Source organism: Ranitomeya imitator, chromosome 2 (assembly GCF_032444005.1).
Source record: "Ranitomeya imitator isolate aRanImi1 chromosome 2, aRanImi1.pri, whole genome shotgun sequence".
NCBI classification, from domain to species: domain Eukaryota; kingdom Metazoa; phylum Chordata; class Amphibia; order Anura; family Dendrobatidae; genus Ranitomeya; species Ranitomeya imitator.
Genome location: NC_091283.1, coordinates 366,409,065 through 366,432,421, shown reverse-complemented (window position 1 = coordinate 366,432,421; position 23,357 = coordinate 366,409,065). Strand labels below are relative to the sequence as shown.

The 23,357-nt window shown below is 45.8% G+C and overlaps 1 protein-coding gene across 1 annotated transcript in view; it reads left to right on the top strand.

The window, feature by feature from the left end:
• The window catches only part of LOC138663882 (oocyte zinc finger protein XlCOF22-like), a 54,302-nt gene that overhangs the window by 19,435 nt on the left and 11,510 nt on the right, over nt 1-23,357 (top strand). Inside the window, exons 2-6 of the mRNA XM_069750250.1 lie at nt 15,543-15,690; nt 15,816-15,995; nt 16,077-16,200; nt 16,284-16,381; nt 17,516-17,606. Coding sequence (XP_069606351.1) covers nt 15,598-15,690; nt 15,816-15,995; nt 16,077-16,200; nt 16,284-16,381; nt 17,516-17,606 — 586 coding nt within the window. The 5' untranslated portion in view covers nt 15,543-15,597. The remainder of the gene's footprint in view (nt 1-15,542; nt 15,691-15,815; nt 15,996-16,076; nt 16,201-16,283; nt 16,382-17,515; nt 17,607-23,357) is intronic.

Here is a 23,357-nt window from a genome sequence, read left to right as displayed (position 1 = left end):
TTTTTTACGTTTACGCTGGTAACCAGGGTAAACATCGGGTTACTAAGCGCGGCCCTGCGCTTAGTAACCCGATGTTTACCCTGGTTACCAGTGAAGACATCGCTGGATCGGTGTCACACACGCCGATCCAGCGATGTCCACGGGAGATCCAGCGACGAAATAAAGTTCTTCAGCGACCAACGATCTCCCAGCAGGGGCCTGATCGTTGGTCGCTCTCACACATAACGATTTCCTTAACGATATCGTTGCTACGTCACAAAAAGCAACGATATCGTTAACGATATCGTTATGTGTGACGGTACCTTAAGGCTTGGGTCTCCTGTAGTAGCACTTGAGTATAGCACATGTGCAACAGAGGTACACCTTCTAACAACCCATGCATGTATTTCTGTGCAGCCGCACGCTCCGGTCAGAATTCCATTGGCAGCACCGGGTGGCGAGTTTCTCGCATCACACATGCTAGTGTGAAGCCGGCCTTAAAAGATGTCCCCAAAAGCTATTAAGCTGCAGATATGTGGTTAATCTGCAGGTTAATAGTGTTCTGACACCGTGAGGCACCTGATCTGATAGCTCTGATGCTGGGAATGGGAGGAAATTAACATTATTCCATCTGGCAGTCTCAATCTTTCAGTCACGTGGTTAATGCCGGCGTGGGTTCAGTCATCACTCTGGTACTCTTTGTATAGGGAGCGGTGGCTGTGACCGTGCTCCCTGCACTGACTGACAGCTAACTATGCATTAGAACCTGCTGTCACTCAGTGAACATGTGACTGAAAGAGCGAGACTGTCGGATGGAATAAAGTTAGTTTCCTCCCAGCATCAGAGTTCTCAGAGCACCCTGTATAAACAGGGTGCAGTATACACAGGTACTACATACAGGGTGCAGTATATACAGGGTGCAGTGTATACAGGGTGCAGTAAACACAGGTACTATATACAGGGTGCAGTATATATGGTACAGCATACATAGTTACTGTATACAGGTTGCAGTATACACAGGTACTATATACAGGCTGAAGTATATACAGGGTGCAGTATACATTGTGTATACTATATCCTGTATATACTGCACCCTGTATATACACTGCTCAAAAAAATAAAGGGAACACTAAAATACCAAATCCTACTGTAGATATCACTAAATGGAATCACTGGAATGTGTTGAGAACAATAAAACCTAAAAATGATCAACCTAAATCACAACTAATATCCCATGGAGGTCTGGAGTTGGAATGATGCTCAAAATCAAAGTGGAAAATGAAGTTACAGGCTGATCCAACTTCAGTGGAAATGCCTCAAGACAAGGAAATGATGCTCAGTAGTGTGTGGGGCCTCCACGTGCCTGTATGACCTCCCTACAACACCTGGGCATGCTCCTGATGATGCGACGGATGATCTCCTCCCAGACCTGGATTAAAGCATCCGCCAACTCCTGGACAGTCTGTGGTGCAACGTGACGTTGGTGGATGGTGTGAGACTTGATGTCTTAGATGTGTTCAATCGTATTCAGGTCAGGGGATCAGGCGGGCCAGTCCATAGCTTCAATGCCTTCATCTTGCAGGAACTGCTGACACACTCCAGCCACATGAGGTCTGGCATTGTCCTGCATTAGGAGGAGCCCAGGGCCAACCGCACCAGCATATGGTCTCATAAGGGGTCTGAGGATCTCATCTCGGTACCTAATGGCAGTCAGGCTACCTCTGGCGAGCACATGGAGGGCTGTGCGGCCCTCCAAAGAAATGCCACCCCACACCATTACTGACCCACTGCCAAACTGGTCATGCTGAAGGATGTTGCAGGCAGCAGATCGCTCTCCACGGCGTCTCTAGACTCTGTCACGTCTGTCACATGTGCTCAGTGTGAACCTGCTTTCATCTGTGAAGAGCACAGAGCGCTAGTGGCGAATTTGCCAATCCTGATGTTTTGTGGCAAATGCCAAGCATACTGCACGGTGTTGGGCTGTGAGCACAACCCCCATCTGTGGACTTCGGGCACTCAGACCATCCTGAGTCGGTCTGACGGTTTCTAACCGTTTGTGCAGATACATGCAGATTTGTGGCCTGCTGGAGGTCATTTTGCAGGGCTCTGGCAGTGCTCCTCCTGTTCCTCCTTGCACAAAGGCTGAGGTAGCGGTCCTGCTGCTGGGTTGTTGCCCTCCTACGGCCCTCTCCACATCTCCTAGTGTTCTGGCCTATGTCCTGGTAGCACCTCCAGCCTCTGGACACTGCCCTGACAGACACAGCAAACCTTCTTGCCACAGCTCGCATTGATGTGCCATCCTAGATGAGCTGCACTACCTGAGCCACTTGTGTCAGTTGTAGAGTTCGTCTCATGCTACCACGCGTGTGAAGACACAACCAACATTCAAAAGTGACCAAAACATCAGCCAGAAAGCATTGGTACTGAGATGTGGTCTGTGGTCCCCACCTGCAGAACCACTCCTTTATTGAGTGGGTTTTCATAATTGCCAATAATTTCCATCTGTTGTCTATTCCATTTGCACAACAGCATGTGAAATTGATTGTTAAACAGTGTTGCTTCCTAAGTGGACAGTTTGATTTACTTGGAGTTATATTCGGTTGTTTAAGTGTTCCCTTTATTTTTTTGAGCAGTGAAGTACTTGTGTATACTGCACACTGTATTTACTGCACCCTGTATAGAGTACTTGTGTATAATACACAGGTACTACATATAGGGTGCAGTATATATATGGTACAGTATACACAGGTACTATATAGAGAGTGCAGTGTACACAGGTACTATATACAGGCTGCAGTATATACAAGGTGCAGTATACACTGTGTATACTATACCCTGTATATTCTGCACCCTGTATATAGTACTTGTGTATACTGCACCCTGTATATACTGCACCCTATATAGAGTACCTGTGTATAATACACAGGCACTATATACAGGGTGCAGTATATATTAAACACACAAATGTGTGTATATCCCATTAAATACTTTAGGAACAAAAATTGAAGTGACCAAAGAAAATATATTAAAATATTGAAATATATTAATTCATGCAAAATTTGATTAACATAAAAGGTACAAAAGGCACTGGATGGTGGAGGCTGCCTTATAAAGTCCACATGTTAATTTTTGATTACATAGAACATATAGCTGCTATCGGTAATTGCCAAAGATAATTTTTGGGCTTGATCCTAAGTATAAAGGTACATGTGCAAAAAAGGTGCTATAATCCCATAAAGTGCTTAGTGCAGAAAAATTTACTAAAATTTCATTTGTACATTAACCCCTTAACGTCCAATGACGGACACAGCCCGTCATTGGATGCCTCCCCCTGTTTGTCGCAGGCTCTGGCGATGAGCACACACCTCCTGTATGTAAAAAAAAAATAAATTCTTTTACTTTTTATTAATAAAATGAATTTGTATTATACAGCTTGGACTTAAACTCCCTGATTTTTGTAGGACTGAAGGTTTTGGGAGTGTTCAATTATATATTTTACTGGTCTTTTACTATGGCATGAGGACCAGTCATGATATTGTAGTTAACCTGTTTCAGCGGAATCTTTTCTAGTTTTCAGAGAGTTCTGTATTTCAGCTGATATTATTTGTTTGTTTTTCTTTGCATCCCAAACAATTTTACTCGCAGTTGTGGACAACATTTTTGTTGGTCTACCTGACCGTGGTTTTGTTTTTACAGAGCCCCTGATTTTCCATTTGTTAATCACAGTTTCAATGCTGCTGACTGGCATTATCAATTCCTTTGATATCTTTTTGTATCCCTTTCCTGTTTTATATAGTTCAACTACCTTTTCCCATAGATCCGTTGACAATTCTTTTGCTTTCCCCATGACTCACAAACCAGAAAGGTCTGTGGATGGATGAAAGGTGCAAGAGTCTGTCTGGATCCCAGAAACTCAGCTTTTATGCACACACACTGATTACAAGCAAACAGGTCACAGGTGAGGATGTTACCTTTAGTAGCCATTGAAACCCATTTGTGTCAACCTCTGTGCATGTTATCAGGCCAAAATCACCAGGGTATGTGAACTTTTGATCAGGGTCATTTGGATGTTTTGGGTTGTCATTATGATTTAAAAAGAGAAAACACAGTAGTTTGACAATAAATGGCTTCACCCAACGACTAACCATGAGTGGAAAAAAGTTTTGGTGTTTTCATTGATATTCTCTGAAAAAAGGCCAATAATAAGCAAAAATTCTGTGGGGATATATAAACTTTTGAGCACAACTGTATATCATGCCAGAAGAGAGAGAAATTATTGAAACAGCCAACACACTTTTTTTCCATCACCCATGTCGGCACCACGAGCGAGGGGATCCGCCCTTCAAGGACAGGAAACCTTCAAGACCTCTCCGCATCAGTTGGTTTCCTGTTCTTGATGGGGAACTCTCGAGGTGAAATCTTAAGAAGATAGAAGAGGATGCCTGGGTCGAATGGGTTTTGGCAGGCAGTGGTCCGTGCCGGTAGCGCCTTGGAGGCCACGTCTCGCTGTGCCCCTTCCTGAGTGATGCATGGCTACGGCCCATGAGGCGATGCCGGGTGAAGAAAGACCAGCTGCGCCAGTGCGCCCTCCCTGTTGAATATGGTTGCCCTGCGGCCCGTGAGGCACATCAGTGCCTGGGTTGTAAATAGAATCAGCCTCGGAGGTCATGTTCGCCATGACCTCCCTGTTGCACAATGTGGCCATGCAGCCCATGAGGCACATCGGTGTCCGGGTGAAGAGGATGCCCCAGAAGCCACGTGCCCTCCCAGTGGCTCAGACAGGTCCTGCAGCCTGCAGGGACATCAGACCACCGTGCCCTCCTTGGGGAGTACCTGTAAGGCGGCCGTACGTGGCGTCCTGCAGGGGTGCACGGCAGAGCAGCATCCGGCGGTATGGATCGGGGGCCCGGGTAGGAGGATGTCTGCAGGGCATTATGGCGGCCGCACGTGGAGGAACTTGCACCGGAAGTGATCCTGCGTGCACCGGAGTCCGGGACGAGAGTGTGGAGCATTATGGCGGCGCAGGGTCTGGGACAGCCGGCGGGTGCATTCCAGGCCAGCGCGCCGAAAGTGCAAGGCCACGGGCCAGCTGTAAAAAAAAAAAAGGAGCAGATAACTCAGCGTGCATCGGAAGAAGTAGATGCCGGGTGCGCGCGGGGTCGGTGGCTGTGGAAGAGCGTGCAGCAGAGAAGTACCAGCGCTGGAAACTGAGACAACAAGCAGCGCTATTAAAAAGAAAAGAGAGAGAAAAGTAGAGATGGTGCAATCAGGCACCAGTAGAAAACACACTGAGGATAATGAGGCAGGTGTGTACAAGGAAGGGGTGGCACCCTTCTCAAATTAATGATACCTAAGGTATTTAAAGGTGCGGCAGGCTTTCAGGCGGTGGCAACCATGGAAGCCTTTTCACCGGAGCACTTGCAGCCTCACCAGCAGTAGGAGCCAGAGAGGCGGTCACACTCACTGGAGAAAAAACAGCCACGCAGCAGCAGCGGGGGCCGCTCAGGCAGCACACGGGTGGATCTCCGTGATTCCAGTAAGGAGGGGTCCATAGCCTCTGGACCAGACATTGAGAGCACCATACAATCTCTGGATCCAGTACTCATTTGAAGCGTCCGAGTGGTGAGTGAGCTCCAAGAAAGTACAGCACACTAATGTCTGTTCCCTTTCTCTCTCTCCTGTCTCCTACAGGGAGGGGTGGAGTATAGGGGTCCCAAAAAAGAGCAAAGCCAAGCTTAAGAATAGGGAATGTCCCCTATGCAGACAACGGTTAGAAGCCTCCTGGAATAAGCTATGTCAGGACTGTATTGACAGGACAATTGCAGAAGAGACTCCCACTTTTTCTGAGAACTTAAAATCACTGATACATTCTGAAGTAGGTTATGGCATTACAGGCTACAACGGACACAGAAAGTAAGGGAAGAGATAGGTCTAGCCCCTCTTTTGTTTCATAAGAAGACTCCTCAGGTTCAGAGTCAGAGGACTCGGATCAATCGCAATACTGTGAGAGTAGTTCTGGAGAAGAAGTTTCGTTCCTGGTAGAGGCGACAGACAAGCTAATAAGATCAGACAAGTCTACTATGGGACTGGTAGATGAGAAGGCTAAAAAATTGGCCCATGAACTGTTTGGCAGCTTACAGAGGAAGAAACATAGAGCCTTCCCCATTAATGAGCAGTTACATGGTCTCATTAAGAAAGAATGGGAAAAAACAGAGAGAAGAACGCAGACTATTAGTTCTTTGAAAAAAAAAAATATCCATTTGATGAAGAAGCTTCTTTATCCTCGGATAAGGCACCAAGACTAGATGCGTCTCTAGGAAGTCTTCCCTCCCGTTTGAAGACTCGGGAACCTTAAAGGAGCCATTAGATAGGAAAACGGACAGTTTTCTCAAGACAACTTGGGAATCCTCGGCGGGGACATTAAGATTAGTGATGAGCGAATTTACATCTGTTAGCCAGCATAAGTACATGTGGGGGTTGCCTAGTTGCTAGGGAATCCCCACATGTAATCAAGCTGGCTAAGAGATGTAAATCATTCAGCTGCGGTGATAAAAACTAAATCTCCGTGCATTAAAAAATACTCGGAGGACACCCAAGCGTGCTCGGGAAATCTGGAGTAACGAGTATATTCCCTCATCACTAATTAAGACCAGCTATTGCAGCCACCTGTGTAGCAGTGGTATTCTTAGGAGAGGCTTCTGCAGACTCAGCAAGGCTGGTGGCCAAATCAGCAGCACTGGCTAATGCTGGACGTCACACTGTATGGCTTAAATGCTGGCCGGGGGATACACAGGTGAAAGTAAAGGTACCTTCACACTCAGCGACGCTGCAGCGATACCGACAACGATGTTGATCACTGCAGCGTCGCTGTTTGGTCGCTGGAGAGCTGTCACACAGACAGCTCTCCAGCGACCAACGATGCCGGTAACCAGGGTAAACATCGGGTTACAAAGCGCAGGGCCGCGCTTAGTAACCCGATGTTTACCCTGGTTCCCAGCGTAAAAGTAAAAAAAAACAAACACTACATACTTACCTTCCGCTGTCTGTCCTCGGCGCTGTGCTTTCCTGCACTGACTGTGAGCACAGCGGCCGGAAAGCAGAGCGGTGACGTCACCGCTGTGCTCTGCTTTCCAGCTGGCCGGCGCTCACAGTGCAGAGAAGCACAGCGCCGGGGACAGACAGCGGAAGGTAAGTATGTAGTGTTTGTTTTTTTTAACTTTTACGCTGGTAACCAGGGTAAACATCGGGTTACTAAGCGCAGCCCTGCGCTTAGTAACCCGATGTTTACCCTGGTTACCAGTGAAGACATCACTGAATCGGCGTCACACCCGCCGATTCAGCGATGTCTGCAGGGAGTCCAGCGACGAAATAAAGTGCTGGACTTTCTGCAGCGACCAACGATATCACAGCAGAATCCTGATCGCTGCTGCGTGTCAAACTGAACGATATCGCTAGCCAGGACGCTGCAACGTCACGGATCGCTAGCGATATCGTTCAGTGTGACGGTACCTTTAAACTCTGCTTCTTACCGCGTGAAGGTAACTTTTTATTTGGGCCGGCTCTAGATGAAGTGCTGGAGAAAAAAAAGAAAGGTTTTCCTAAACAGCCATTTCCATCCTTTCAACACTCCTTTCGAAGGGGTCGCAGATCTAGGAGGCAGCAGTACAGAGACGGAGACAGGACTGACAAGCGATCCAAGGGAGGGAGAGAATTTTACTTCGGCAAGCCCTCCAGAGACACCAAGAAGCCCCCAGTGACTGCTTCTCCCAGGTAGGAGGGAGGCTCTCTCACTTCCTCCTCACCTGGGAGAGGATTTCTTCCAGCACTTGGATTTGGCAGATCATGGGATCGGGCCTAAAATTGAGTTTCCACACGCTGCCGCCACAGAGGTACACACAGACCCCAGTACAGCCCTCTCAAGAAAAACAACAAAACCTAGAGGAAGAGGTAGTGTTGCTGTTGGAGAAACATGTGCTTGAGGAAGTTCCGGTGGAAGAAAGAAAGAAGGGATTCTATTCCCCCCTTTTAATCATAAAAAGCCATACAACTCTTGGAGGACCATTATAAATCTGAAGGGTCTCAACAGCTATCTGATAATTCCTTCATTCAAGATGGAGCCAGTAAGATTGGCGGTAAAGCTCCTCTTTCCACAATGATACATGGCGGTCCTAGACCACAAGGACGCATAATATCACGCTTCCATCCGCCAGCAGGATCACAAGTTCCTCAGGGTGGCAGTACAGATGATGTCTCGGATAAACAATTTTCAATTCAGAGCCCTGCCCTTTGGGTTAGATATAGCCCCTCGGGTGTTCACGAAGCTGATTTCAGAAGTCACGGCACATCTCAGAGAGAAGGATGTTCTAATAATACCATATCTGGATGACTTCCTGATGGTGGGGAAACATTTTTCTCATTGTCAGGATAGTTATGGACACATTACAGAAGCTGGGATGGCAGCTAAATATAAAAAAATCCAGACTGAAATCGGCAACGGTAGAGATGTTCTTGGGCCTTCCGTCATCCTCAGAAGTCCGGGCTGCATTTAACAGCCTGGAATTTGAGAGGTCACTGCTAAAGAAGGGTTTCTCAGCAGGGTTAGTGTCTACACTGCTTAGTAGCAAGAAGCCAATAACCACCAGAATTTATGAGAGGATTTGGAATACATTTTTATCTGTCTCAGGGCGAATATGGGAGGAGGAAATCCCGATAGTGGCCATACTAGAATTCCTGCAGAAGGGTTTAGAGTTGGGATTAGCACTCGGTACCCTCAAGGTGCAGGTTTCGCGTTGGCGGCATTATTTAACTGTGACCTGGCGAGTGATAGATGGGTGGCAAGGTTTATCAGGGCCTGCAGTAGAGCAAACTCTGTTCCGTCTCCTACACCTCCTCCTTGGGATCTAAACCTAGTGTTATCAGCCTTGACACAGAGTCCCTTTGAACCATTAAACTCGTGTCAGAAAGGTTAATTACATTAAAGACAGCCTTATTCAGCCTGTAGAGTAGGTGACTTGCAGGCATTTTCAGCAGACCCTCCCCACACTCAGGTCATGGAGGACAGAATTGTATTAAGATTAGACCCAGCTTATCTCCCCAAAGTGGTATCAAAGTTCCATAGGGCTCAGGAAGCAATTCTACCATCCTTTTGTCCTTCAATGCCTGGATGTTAAGGTACCTTCACACATAACGATATTGTTAACGATATCGTTGCTTTTTGTGACGTAGCAACGATATCGTTAATGAAATCGTTATGTGTGACAGCGACCAACGATCAGGCCCCTGCTGGGAGATCGTTGGTCGCTGAATAAAGTCCAGAACTTTATTTCGTCGCTGGACTCCTGCTGACATCGCTGGATCGGCGTGTGTGACACCGATCCAGCGATGTCTTCACTGGTAACCAGGGTAAACATCGGGTAACTAAGCGCAGGGTCGCGCTTAGTAACCCGATGTTTACCCTGGTTACCATGCTAAAAGAAAAAAAAAACAAACACTAGATACTTACCTACCGCTGTCTGTCCTCCAGCGCTGTGCTCTGCACTCCTCCTGCACTGGCTGTGAGCCGGAAAGCAGAGCGGTGACGTCACCGCTCTGCTTTCCGGCTCACAGCCAGTACAGGAGGAGAGCAGAGAAGCAGAGCGCAGCGCTGGAGGACAGACAGCGGTAGGTAAGTATCTAGTGTTTGTTTTTTTTTTGTTTTTTTTTTACTTTTGGCATGGTAACCAGGGTAAACATCGGGTTACTAAGCGCGGCCCTGCGCTTAGTTACCCGATGTTTACCCTGGTTACCGGCATCGTTGGTCGCTGGAGAGCGGTCTGTGTGACAGCTCTCCAGCGACCAAACAGCGACGCTGCAGCGATCCGGATCGTTGTCTGTATCGCTGCAGCGTCGCTAAGTGTGAAGGGGCCATTAGGAGGTGTCTCCTACAGTGCTTTCTCCAGGGTTCTGTCACCTGTCTAAGTAAAGGGCCTTGTTTGTCTTGTCTCACATGTGAAGGAGGGGCCTTAAACTCTCTAAACAAACTAGAGCTAGATGGGTCAGAGAGGCCATTAGACTAGTGTATAGTAGGAAAAACCATATAAAGGGAATGCGTATTAAGAACAAATTCTTTATTAGAAACAAATATAAAAACAAAAAAAATATATACTGAAAACCACAAACAAGCATAAATATTAAAAAATCTGGTAGCCAACAAAGTGCTCAAAATGTGAGCCAAGAAAATATATGTGGCACCCCTCCTGGACAGACAGCATTCCTAGTTACCAATAGTCCACATAACAATGTGTTTGTACCCCTGGCACATATCCATCTAATAAATTTCAAGAGCAATCCTTAAAGTAACCTATCGGCCAAGATGGCACATCTAAATGCTCCTACTCAATAATATCCATAATTATAAAGGTAGTATATGCCAGTATACTTACACGAAGATGTTAGTTCTTGCTGATGTCCAGGAGATGGTGCCACAGCCCCTACGCGCGTTTCGGCGGCGTGCCTTCGTCAGGGGAAGTGGCATCATACTCCCAGAATGCTCCTTATAAACCACAATGGACCAATCACCAAGTTATTTACTTGTGTCACATGATCCTATGCCAAAAGGAAGTCATGGACATGTGACACAACCGCATTGCCTGTCGGTATCTGTAGTCCCGTATGGTAGTAATACCTCTCGTGGTTTTTACAAAGGGGCGCACACAACATCGGCGATCACAGGGCCGGCCGGAAACGGTAGGCGCGCCCATAGTGGCCGACGACATGGCGAGCACAGGGTCCCCGAGTGTATAGTAGGGCAGGCAGGGCTGTACCAGAAGGTCTGAAGGCCCATTCCACGAGAGCCATGGCAACATCCTGAGCAGAGAGAGCAGATGCTTCCATCGACCAGATCTATAAAGCTGCCATTTGGCCCTCTTCATCTACCTTCTTCAGACACTACAGGTTAGATCTGTCTGCTTCCTCTGACCACACATTTGGGAGAAGGATGTTACAGGAGGTGATCCCTCTACAAATCTCTGTAATTCTCTCATGGTGCCATCATGTGTGAAGGAAAAACACGGGTATTACTTACCTGGTAGTGTGTTTTGTCATGACCCCTGATGGCACCCTTATATTCCCTCCCTATTGATCACAGTTTTGGTTCGGTGCGTTGTTATAGTTAGGCCCTCACTTGGGTGTTGATAGCCTAGAAATATAAGAAATGTATTATTTTTGAAGGTTTCCTGTCCTTGAAGGGCGGATCACCTCTCTCGTGGTGCCGTCATGGGTCATGGAAAAACACATTACGAGGTAAGTAATACCCGTGTTTTTCTTGCTTTTTGGTCACCAGACACTGGAAAATTTGGCCCTTATCATGTTCTCCGGGGGAGAGCTACAGCCTTATTCCCGATCGCCCTTTTAAAACTGCAATGAGGGAATAAGTACCATTAGCGGCCGCCGTTTTCATGTTATCCAACATATCCCTCTGGGGCTATTTTCTACAAATTTGAAGGGCAAGTAGCATCCAGCATTAATTAAATATAGCCTTAGACTGATGGGAGGAGTGCTCAGTCAGAAATGGAGGCAATAACAACCTTCAATAGTAAACTACAAAAAACTACCCTGCACCTCTGCATAGAATAAAGCAAGTGTGAGCAAGGTGCCATAACTGCATAACACACAAACAAGAGAATACAGAAGCTTCTGTGAGCACTGGTCACATATCGTATGTACAGCCAGTCAGCAGATGGCGCAGTGAACAAAATAGGCAGTAGATAAGCTGACTGTCACCATTTCAACTAATCATGGGTGGACATACCACATGTGCAGCCTGTGTGGCTGCATCGGGGCCCAGGGGTGGGGGGGGGGCCCTGCAGGGTGGCTAATAATGAGGGCAATCTGGCCTGTTTATCTGGCCCCAAGGGGCATCTGGCCAGATTTCCTTCATGTGCGGAGGGCAGGGAGAGATCCCTGCAGCTCCGCTGCCTACAAGAGAAAATAGCAGCAGAGCAGAGCTGCAGGGATCCGTCCTTCCTGCCCACGCTTCCTCTCGCACAGACAGCAGTGCCGCTGGATGACTTCAGCAGTCAGCTGTGCCAGAGAGGGGAAGCTGCCGATAGTGATGCTTCAGCTGCGGGAAGGCATGAGGACAGGTGAGAGGTGTTTTGTCTGTGTGTGTTTGTGCGTGTGCATGCGTAGCTCTGTGGGGGAATGTGCAGGGAGGTGAATGGTGCTGTGTGTGTGTAGGTGGAGGAGAGGGCAATGATGGGGCTGATAGAGAGAAGGCAATGATGGGGTGATGGAGAGGGCAATGATGGGAATGGTGGGGGAGGAGGAAATGATGGACTTGGTGGAATGGGCAATGATTATGGTGGTGGAAAGGGCAATAATGGGGGTGGAGGAAATGATGGAGGTGGTGGAATGGGCAAGGATGGTGGTGGAAAGGGCAATGATGGGGATGGTGGGTGAGGAGGAAATGATTGGGGTGGGGGAGAAGACAATGATGGTGGTACTGGAAAAGACAATGATGGGAGTGGTGGGGAAGAAGGCAATGATGGGAGTGGTGGAAAGGGCAATGATGGAAGTGATGGAGAGGGCAATGATAGGGGACAAAAGAATGATGGAGGTGGTGGAAAGGACAATGATAGGGTGATGAGGGAGAATTCAATGATGGTGGTAGTGGAAGGGACAATGATGGAGGTGGTGAAAAGAGCAATGATGGGGGTGGGGGAGAAGGCAATGATGGTGGTAGTGGAAAAGACAATGATGGGAGTGGCGGGGAAGAAGGCAATGATGGAGGTGGTGGAAAGGGCAGTGAGGGGAGTGATGGAGAGGGCCATGATGGGGTGGTAGGGGAGAAAGCAATGATGGTGGTGGAAAGGGCAATAATGGGGGTAGTGGGGAGGAGGAAATTATGGAGGTGGTGGAATGGGCAATGAAAAGGTGGGGAGGGGACAATAATGGGATGCGGGGGAGGAGGACAATGAGGGGTGTGAGGATTGGGATGGGATGAAGGGGGACTTATAATGGACTAAGAAATAGGGGGAGGTAGAGGAAGACATTATTGTCACTTATTATGTATCTAACACAGTCCCTTAGTATATAGTGTACTCACTAATTCTGTATAACACCATCCTTAGTTACATAGTTTTCTCTTTTATTATGTATAATACCGTCCTTTAGTACGTACCATCCTCTCTAGTTATATATGATGCTGTCCCTTATTATACAGCTTCCTCTGCTGTTATCTACAGTGCTTTATCTTACATAGTATATTCTTGTGATTTTTGTTATTCACAGCGCCCTCTTTTATTATAGTCCCCTTTCTTTTTAGATATAAAATGACTGCTGATGGAGGAGCCGGTGACCAGACGACCAGTCCATCAGCTCCTTCATTAGAAAAGAAGCTTTCCCACGCTCCATCAGCCATCATTGCATTACCCATCTAACAAGACAGGACGGTATGTAATAAATATAATATATAATCCGGTATGTAAGGGACGGTACTGTACATAACATGAGAGGGCACTGTATAATAAGGGACGGCAATATACATAATAATGAAGACTATGTAATATATACATATACATGTATGTGTGTGGCTATATATATATATATATATATATATATATATATATATATATATATATATATATATACATATATACAGTCATGGCCAAAAGTATTGACACCCCTGCAATTCTGTCGGATAATACTCAGTTTCTTCCTGAAAATGATTGCAATCACAAATTCTTTGGTATTATTATCTTCATTTAATTTGTCTTAAATGAAAAAACACAAAAGAGAATGAAGAAAAAAGCAAAACATTGATCATTTCACACAAAACTCCAAAAATTTGCCAGACAAAAGTATTGGCACCCTCAGCCTAATACTTGGTTGCACAACCTTTAGCCAAAATAACTGCGACCAACCGCTTCCGGTAACCATCAATGAGTTTCTTACAATGCTCTGCTGGAATTTTGAACCATTCTTCTTTGGCAAACTGCTCCAGGTCCCTGATATTTGAAGGGTGCCTTCTCCAAACTGCCATTTTTAGATCTCTCCACAGGTGTTTTATGGGATTCAGGTCTGAACTCATTGCTGGCCACCTTTGAAGTCTCCAGTGCTTGCTCTCAAACCATTTTCTAGTGCTTTTTGAAGTGTGTTTTGGGTCATTGTCCTGCTGGAAGACCCATGACCTCTGAGGGAGACCCAGCTTTCTCACACTGGGCCCTACAATATGCTGCAAAATTTGTTGGTAGTCTTCAAACTTCATAATGCCATGCACACGGTCAAGCAGTCCAGTGCCAGTGGCAGCAAAGCAACCCCAAAACATCAGGGAACCTCCGCCATGTTTAACTGTAGGGACCGTGTTCTTTTCTTTGAATGCCTCTTTTTTTTTCTCCTGTAAACTCTATGTTGATGCCTTTGCCCAAAAAGCTCTACTTTTGTCTCATCTGACCAGAGAACATTCTTCCAAAACGTTTTAGGCTTTTTCAGGTAAGTTTTGGCAAACTCCAGCCTGGCTTTTTTATGTCTCGGGGTAAGAAGTGGGGTCTTCCTGGGTCTCCTACTATACAGTCCCTTTTCATTCAGATGCCGACGGATAGTACGGGTTGACACTGTTGCACCCTCGGACTGTTTGGATGTTAGTCTAGGTTCTTTATCCAACATCCGCACAATCTTGCATTGAAATCTCTTGTCAATTTTTCTTTTCCGTCCACATCTAGGGAGGTTAGCCACAGTGCCATGGGCTTTAAACTTCTTGATGACACTGCGCACGGTAGACACAGGAACATTCAGGTCTTTGGAGATGGACTTGTAGCCTTGAGATTGCTCATGCTTCCTCACAATTTGGTTTCTCAAGTCCTCAGACAGTTCTTTGGTCTTCTTTCTTTTCTCCATGCTCAATGTGGTACACACAAGGACACAGGACAGAGGTTGAGTCAACTTTAATCCATGTCAACTGGCTGCAAGTGTGATTTAGTTATTGCCAACACCTGTTAGGTGCCACAGGTAAGTTACAGGTGCTGTTAATTACACAAATTAGAGAAGCATGACATGATTTTTCGAACGGTGCCAATACTTTTGTCCACCCCCTTTTTTATGTTTGGTGTGGAATTAAATCCAATTTGGCTTTAGGACAATTCTTTTTGTGTTTTTTCAGTTAAGACAAATTAAATGAAGATAATAATACCAAAGAATTTGTGATTGCAATCATTTTCAGGAAGAAACTGCGTATTATCTGACAGAATTGCAGGGGTGTTAATACTTTTGCCCATGACTATATATATATATATATATATATATATATATATATATATATATATATAATGTTATATATATATGTTATATATATATATATATAGGTTATATAGGTTTGTTGCATAAATTGAAGGGGGCCCAGGAACATTCCTTGCACAGGAACCCCAAGCTGTCAGTGTCCGCCCCTGCAACTAATGTTCCCGTGTATACGAACTAACAATACAACGTCTACATGTTATATCTTCTCATATGTTCTTTTATTATCTCCAGTAATTGTATTATTACATGAATTTTTTATGATGTTGCATCGTTATCTTCTCCACATTCAGATCCCTTGAATATTGGATCTTCAGTGGAGACCTTCTATATAAGAGAATTTTCCTGATGGACACAACAAGGATGGATAGGGACAGAGACAAAATGGCGGAGATGATATTACACCTCACTCTAGAGATCCTCCTCCATCTTACTGGGGAGGTGAGAGATTTTGATGACGTCACATTACATCATTCTTATCTATGGGAATAACAGACAGAACTGGAGAGGTGAGGACTCTGGAAATGTCTATAGTGAGATTTATTAATGTGTCTCTCCATAACCAGGATTACACAGTAGTGAAGAAGACCTGTAGTGAGCGCTGTCAGGCCTCTATGTCTGACGGATGGGGAAGACCCCAGAGCCCAATGACAGGGCCTCCACCTCACCCCCTGAAAAATGAGGACATCAATGACCAGAAGATCCTAGAACTTGCCTACAAGATGACTGAGCTGCTGACTAGAGAGGTGACACTACTGGGAATGCTGGGGCATTATATAGTAACACTATGAAGGGATTGGGGATGACGGTATCCTTGTATGTGCCAGGTTCCTATAAGGTGTCAGGATGTCGCTGTCTATTTCTCAATGGAGGAGTGGGAGTATTTAGAAGGACACAAAGATCTGTGCAACAATATCATGATGGAGGTTCCCCAGCCCCTCACATCACCAGGTAATAGATAGGGCTAAATACACATGGCCTATAATTCTCTGTATGTAAAGAATGAATTCAGTCTCTGTATGTGTTTCCTCCAGTTCTATCCAGTAAGAGGACAACACCAGCAAGATGTCCCCGTCTTCTTCTTCCACAGGACTGTAAACAAGAACATTCCAATGTTCCTCAGGATCATCAGGTAGATGGAGAGGTGTCATGAGATCTCCTCTGTGATGTGTAGATGGCTGTGAAGGTCTTGTGTTCAGTATTGTTTTACCCACCAGTATTACCGTATTTCTCAGACTATAAGACGCAACGGACCATAAGACGCATCCCAAATTTGGGGTGAAAATTGCAGAAAGAAAGATTTTTTATAAGATGGTGATCTGTCTTATTGTCCGAATTTACAGTATCTTACCTGAAGGCTGGCGGTGGCAGAGCAGGGTCACAGGAGGCATGGTGTCAGCAGAGGTGGGGTGATGCGGTACGGCGTGCACCTGAGCAGGGTCCCTTCCTGCTTAGGTGGGCGACGCCACGGCCTGGTGTCCATGGAGGGGTTGTAGCAGTGGTGTGGCGATGGCAGAGGTGCGGAGATAATGAGCGGTATGGCGTGAGCAGGGTCCCTTCCACAGGTGAGGTGACGCAGCGGCCCGGTATCCATTCCAATGATAGCAGCAGGTGAGCCGGGTTAATTACCGGTTTATTGGTGGTGGCGGCCATCTTCCTGAGGCCGCACGTGCGCAGATGGAGTGCTCTGCTTCCCGGTGCTTCAGGAAAATGGCCGCGGGAGCCCGCGCGTGCGCAGATGGAGATCGCGGCGGCCATTTTCCTGAAGCTGAGATCGAAATCTGCGAACTCGGCGTCAAGAAAATGGCCGCCGCGATTTCCATCTGCGCACGCGCGGCCTCACGCGGCCATTTTACTAAAGCCCCGGGAAGCAGAGCACTCCATCTGCGCACGCGCTGCCTCAGGAAGATGGCCACCACCACCAATAACGCCTTGATTCACCTGGCTCTGCTGCTTACCGGGCTGCTGCATCACCTCACCTGTGGAAGGGACCCCGCTCACGCCATATTGCCTCCTCATCCCCGCACCTCTGCCGCCGACGCACCTCTGCCGCCGCCACACCACTGCGGGTAAGCCTGCATTACGACTATAAGACGCACCCACCATTTTCCCCCCTTTTTTGGGGGGGAAAGGTGCGTCTTATAGTCGGGAAAATACGGTATATGTTTTATACTTGTGTAAAGAGAACGGTGGAGATGGCAGGATTAGAGCTGATCATAGATGTGACTTGTCCATCTGTCTGTCACTTGTACAATATTTGTTTCAGGGTAAAGAACTGACCAATATTTATACTACAGAGACATATGTGTGGGGTGATGAGTGGTGTAAGGAGGAGATTCCTACAGATGACTACACAGGTGAGTAGTAACCACTAAATGCAGAGAAGTCACAGATTCTTTTCAGTCACTGGATGTGGCTATCTTATCTTCGGTGTAGTCCGACCATATCACAATCAACCAGTCACCATTGTCCTGCTAAACCAAAACTATCCCCTTGCTTTGGGCATTAGAAGTCCTTCTGTTGGAGTGAGACCTGTCCCGGCCAGCGCTTACAGCCTGGAGATGGCACACTAGTACCTAGAATTAGAAGATGCTGACCCTTACCTTCCCAGATCTCTAAACTGCAAAGCCCAATGACAGCGTACGTAGAATGTGCTGACAACATAGAAAATCATGTGAAGAGAAATGTAATCCGTATGGTGGGCCTTTCTTTAATGATGAGACACTAGTCCAAGAACTTTTTATTTATATGCTCAAATAGAAACAGACACATATACAATTATACATTTTTTTAATCCTTTCTTTTTCGATTTAAACGCATCCCTGACAACTCACTCCCAGTCAGACGAGAGAAAAGAGAACACCTTACTATCAATTACCCATATTTACAAACTTTGTTGCTTTATTTTATCCTAGCAATTAATTTATTGGGACGTGTAACTTAGCCCAAGCTGTTATTGGAAATTATATTTTTAGGAGTTATCCAGTCCTTTAAAATCATTGCCCTTGCAGATAACAACTGTGAAGTAATTAGATCCTTAGTAGGACAACCCATCTTGACTCCTATAAAAAAGATGAAATGACGAAACGATATTCAGCCTCTTGGCAACAAATGGTTCCCTAATTACCCGACAGTCCCAATACATGAGATCTGCCACCTCTGAGTTACAATTGAGACATTTAGATTTTTTTTTAATTTAAATCTGATGTTTTTTATTGGAAGATTTTGAATATAAACATACACACAAGTACCCCACTGGTTCCTGATCCATCCCACCCCAACAAGATATATTAAAGTGCAACATACCCAGTAAAGTGGATTCACGTTTCAGTAAAGGAATATGAAGCTGCTAATATATCATTTGTCAGAAAGGATAATGTGTTTTGTCATTTGCTAATATGGTTCAAACAACATTGATACCGAATGTACAATGCTATGAAAAAAGTATTCATACCCCATTAACTTTACCACATTTTTTAATGTTACACACGTCAATATGAATGCATTGTCTTGGGATTTTATGTGATATACCGATACAATGTAGCAAGTATTTGTGAAGTGTAAAGTAAATGATGGATGGTTTTCTAACTATTTTAAAAATATAAATAAACCTAACTCTTTTCTAAGTATTCTCAATTTTTCATATTTTCTAGTGCAATAATGCAATTCAATTTTCATATTTCATGTTTGCATGCTATAGCTACAGAGTGCTACTTTATTTATTTAGTTGTATATGGAGATGGCTACTCTTAGTAAGCACCTGTTCATATCTGATTTCTATTTGGAAGTGACAGTCAGTCTGTTGATATTTGTACGCATTAGCTCTCTCTTCAGCCCCAATCTGTGTAGCGGAAATGTTCACTTGCTATGAGTACCAACTGGTGATGAGTGAATATACTTGTTGCTCTGGTTTTCCCGAGCACGCTCGGGTGGTCTCCGAGTATTTGTGACTGCTCGGAGATTTTGTTTTTGTTGACGCAGCTGCATGATTTACGGCTGCTAGCCAGCCTGAGTACATGTGGGGGTTGCCTGGTTGCTAGGGAATCCCCACATGTAATAAAGCTGGCTAGCAGCCATAAATCGTGCAGCTAAGGCGAAGAAAACTAAATCTCCAAGCAGTCACAAATACTCGGAAACCACCCGAGCGTGCTCGGGAAAACCCTAGCAACAAGTATATTCGCTCATCACTAGTGCTGACCGCTGGGTGACACTCATAGAAATCCGGCAATGACAACCACAGAGGTCTGCTGCCTGTTGTGAATTCTGCTCTTGGGTTCTCTCCAGTGGTTGTAGGTGGGAATACAGTTGTCTCTGAGTCACAGACCTGGCCAGGTGTATCGGATGATTACAATTCTGACTGGGATATTTTAGTGGGCAGGATTCTTTAGCCCTTGCCAGTAGTCAATGCTCCTTGTGAAGTGTTGGATCACTTTCTGGCTTCTCCTGCTCGCTGCCAATTTCAGCAAAGATAAGTGTTTGGTTTTTGTTTCTGTGGCACACTGCCGGTGTGCTTGTTTCAGTTTTATTCCTGCTCTGATTGTAGGATTCACTGGAGTTGCAGATTTACGCGCCTTCATCTTTCAGTAAGATGTAGGAAGTTTTTGTATATTCTGCTGTGGATGTTTTGAAGGGTTTTTATACTGACCGCACAGAACTCTGTCCTATCCTGTCCTATCTAGCTAGAGTGGCCTCCTGTGCTAATCCTGTTTTTCTGCCTGTGTATGTTTTTTCCTCTCCGACTCATCGCCAATATTTGTGGGGGGCGGTCTATCCTTTGGGGATTTTCTCTGAGGCAAGATAGTATTCCTATTTCCATCTTTAGGGGTATTTAGTTCTCCGGCTGTGACGAGGTGTCTAGGTGTGTTAGGTACACTCCACGGCTACTTCTAGTTGCGGTGTTAAGTTCAGGATTGCGGTCAGTACAGTGGCCACTTTCTCCAGTGAATGTTCTCATGCAGCTCCTAGGTCACCGGATCATAACAGTAAAAATGTTCAGGAATTAGCTTCTTGTGTAGACCAGCTTGCTGCTAGGGTGCAAGGTATTTCTGATTATATTGTTCAAACTCCTGCTTTAGAACCGAAGATTCCTACTCCTGATTTGTTTTCTGGTGACAGGTCTAAATTTTTGAGTTTTAAAAACAACTGTAAACTGTTATGATCCGGTGACCTAGGAGCTGCATGAGAACTTTCACTGGAGAAAGTGGCCACTGTACTGACCGCAATCCTGAACTTAACATCGCAACTAGAAGTAGCCGTGGCGTGTACCTAACACACCTAGACACCTCGTTACAGCCGGAGAACTAAATACCCCTAAAGATGGAAATAGGAATACTATCTTGCCTCAGAGAAAATCCCCAAAGGATAGACCGCCCCCCACAAATATTGGCGATGAGTCGGAGAGGAAAAAACATACACAGGCAGAAAAACAGGATTAGCACAGGAGGCCACTCTAGCTAGATAGGACAGGATAGGACAGAGTTCTGTGCGGTCAGTATAAAAACCCTTCAAAACATCCACAGCAGAATATACAAAAACATCCTACATCTTACTGAAAGATGAAGGAGCGTAAATCTGCAACTCCAGTGAATTCTACAATCAGAGCAGGAATAGAACTGAAACAAGCACACCGGCAGTGTGCCACAGAAACAAAAACCAAACACTTATCTTTGCTGAAATTGGCAGCGAGCAGGAGAAGCCAGAAAGTGATCCAACACTTCACAAGGAACATTGACTACTGGCAAGGGCTAAAGAATCCTGCCCACTAAAATATCCCAGTCAGAATTGTAATCATCCGATACACCTGGCCAGGTCTGTGACTCAGAGACAACTGCATTCCCACCTACAACCACTGGAGGGAACCCAAGAGCAGAATTCACAACAGCTGCCTACCCATCGGCGACCCGCGGTCATGTGACACGGGTGCCAATGGGCGGGATTAGTGACGCTCTTTCGGCGCGATCGTGTTAAATGCCGCTGTCAGAGATTGACAGCCACATCTAAAAGGTTAACAGCTGTGGGTGGATCGTGATTCCACACTCAGCATTTATGGGCACATGTCAGCTGTTCAACGGAGCCCACCTCAAAGCCCGACATGCGGCGTACATGTACGACGCATGTCGTGAAGGAGTTAAATTGGTCATGTGTTAAAATATGGGGTAGTCTATGTATCCCTCTAGTTTTCCAGTTTCCAAAACCTTGTAGACGGGAGAGATTGGGGAGGTGAAATGAGTTATCCCCTGTATAATTTGCAATTCTTTCACTTTCCACCAAAACTGATGAATTTGCAATACTGTAGGGAATATACCAGTGAGGGTATTACATGTGCGCTTCTAAAGCTTCATATAGCCTTGGGGAACTAAAATCGTATTGTAATATATGGTGTGACGCTCTCCCACCCCCGGGATAATACCAACCTCGTATGTGCTGTAACTGTGCTGCTATAAAATAAACCCAAGGATTAGGGGCTGCCAAACCTCCATTACTTTTTTTCTCTTTGGAGTGTTTCCAGTTTAATTCTAGAGGTTTGCCTAGCCTAAATTTAATGCTCTAAGCAAATGGCTAATTTAACAAAAAATGTCTTTAGTGAATCCAAATAGCAGAATTATGAAGTGTGCATAATAAGTGAGGCATCCATGTCAATTTAATTAGGTTTGTGTGTCCCATAATAATTTTGGCCATGTTTCATTTTTCTCCATAAATTTCATGAGAATTGGGGGTGAAGTTTTGTTAGTCATAGTCTTGTATTTGTGCCGTCATGTCTGAAAAGCATCCAAAAATTCAAAAACCAGCAGAAAGAAGGCAGCTCTGTTTGCCTGCCCAGGCCTCCAGACAAATGCAATGCAACCACCCCCTCCATGGATTGGTAGGCAGCGAGTGGTTGTTTCATGAGTATTTTTGCACCTGTGTTGCTGCCATCTTAACTGCATGGGTTTGTTGCATCCTGTTAGTTAATTTGTCTGGAGGCCTGGGCAGGTAAACGTCACTGTCTTCTTTCTGCTGGTTTTTGAATATATGTAATATATCCGATATTCTGCATAAAGGCCAGGGACGGTGCAACCTGTGAATAACCATAAATTGAATTTTCTCTCGTGTCGTAGAGAAGAACGTTAGCAAATTTACAATTATTTCCTATTGTGTAAGATGAATGCAAGATCTGGTTCCCAGAATTTATTCTCTTCTGAAAGTCGATTCATCAAATATTTTTATAGGGGACTGTAGTGGTATTGCTGGTGCCCCTGCATGATGTCCCATTCTCCCTCCATGCAGGGTTCCCGACTTACCGCCCCTGCCCTCGGCGTGGTCCCCGGTGTGCTTCCTGTTAGTGTACACACCGCTGTTCCTGGCTGCCCTCCTAGTGCACTCGCTCACCTGCTCTTAAAGTGGCAGTTCGCACATATAGTAAATGTCCTCAACTTGTAGCTGAGAGGCATTTAGTATAATGTGAGTGAGTCGCCCTCCAGGGCCGTAGGGTACCCAGTAACGGGTCCGTTGTTCACAGGGTGATGTCACGGCGGCGACGCTGTCCATAGCCTTGGGCGGCCATGTAAAAGGGAGATTGAATAAGTTTTATGTTCGTGACGCCACCTGTGGTATTCAGTCAGTGGGGACCGACGCTGCATTAAGTGGTCCTCTTGAGTGATATTATGGCAGCTAAATGGTATAACTTCCCTCAGGTGAAGTATATCCCCAGTGCTCCTGGTGTGTAAATGGAGGATGATGGTGAATGGTGCAGTAAGGAACGAGGACACAGGTTTACAGTCTCTTTACCTAGTTTCCTGAAGACTTCAGGCAGCCACAGTCCAGGACACCAGATCACAGGTACAGGCAGGGTCCGGCCGGCTTGGAAGTGAATCCAGAGTTCCCCTTTACCAGGTGGAGAAGAAAGCCTTCCTCTAGCGCGGTGGTGTTGTAGTTCCTTACTGCCTATGGCTTTTGAAAAGGTCTTCACAGTTCTCCTCTCTGTCCCGGATATAGGATAGGACACAAACCCGTATGACAGGTGACTCGGGCCTTTTTATAGGGTCTCTATCATGGCCCGGGCTCTGTGTCACTGTGCCTGCTGGGTATTAGGGCAGACAGGTAACTTGCAGTTCAGCTGTCCTGCCGCT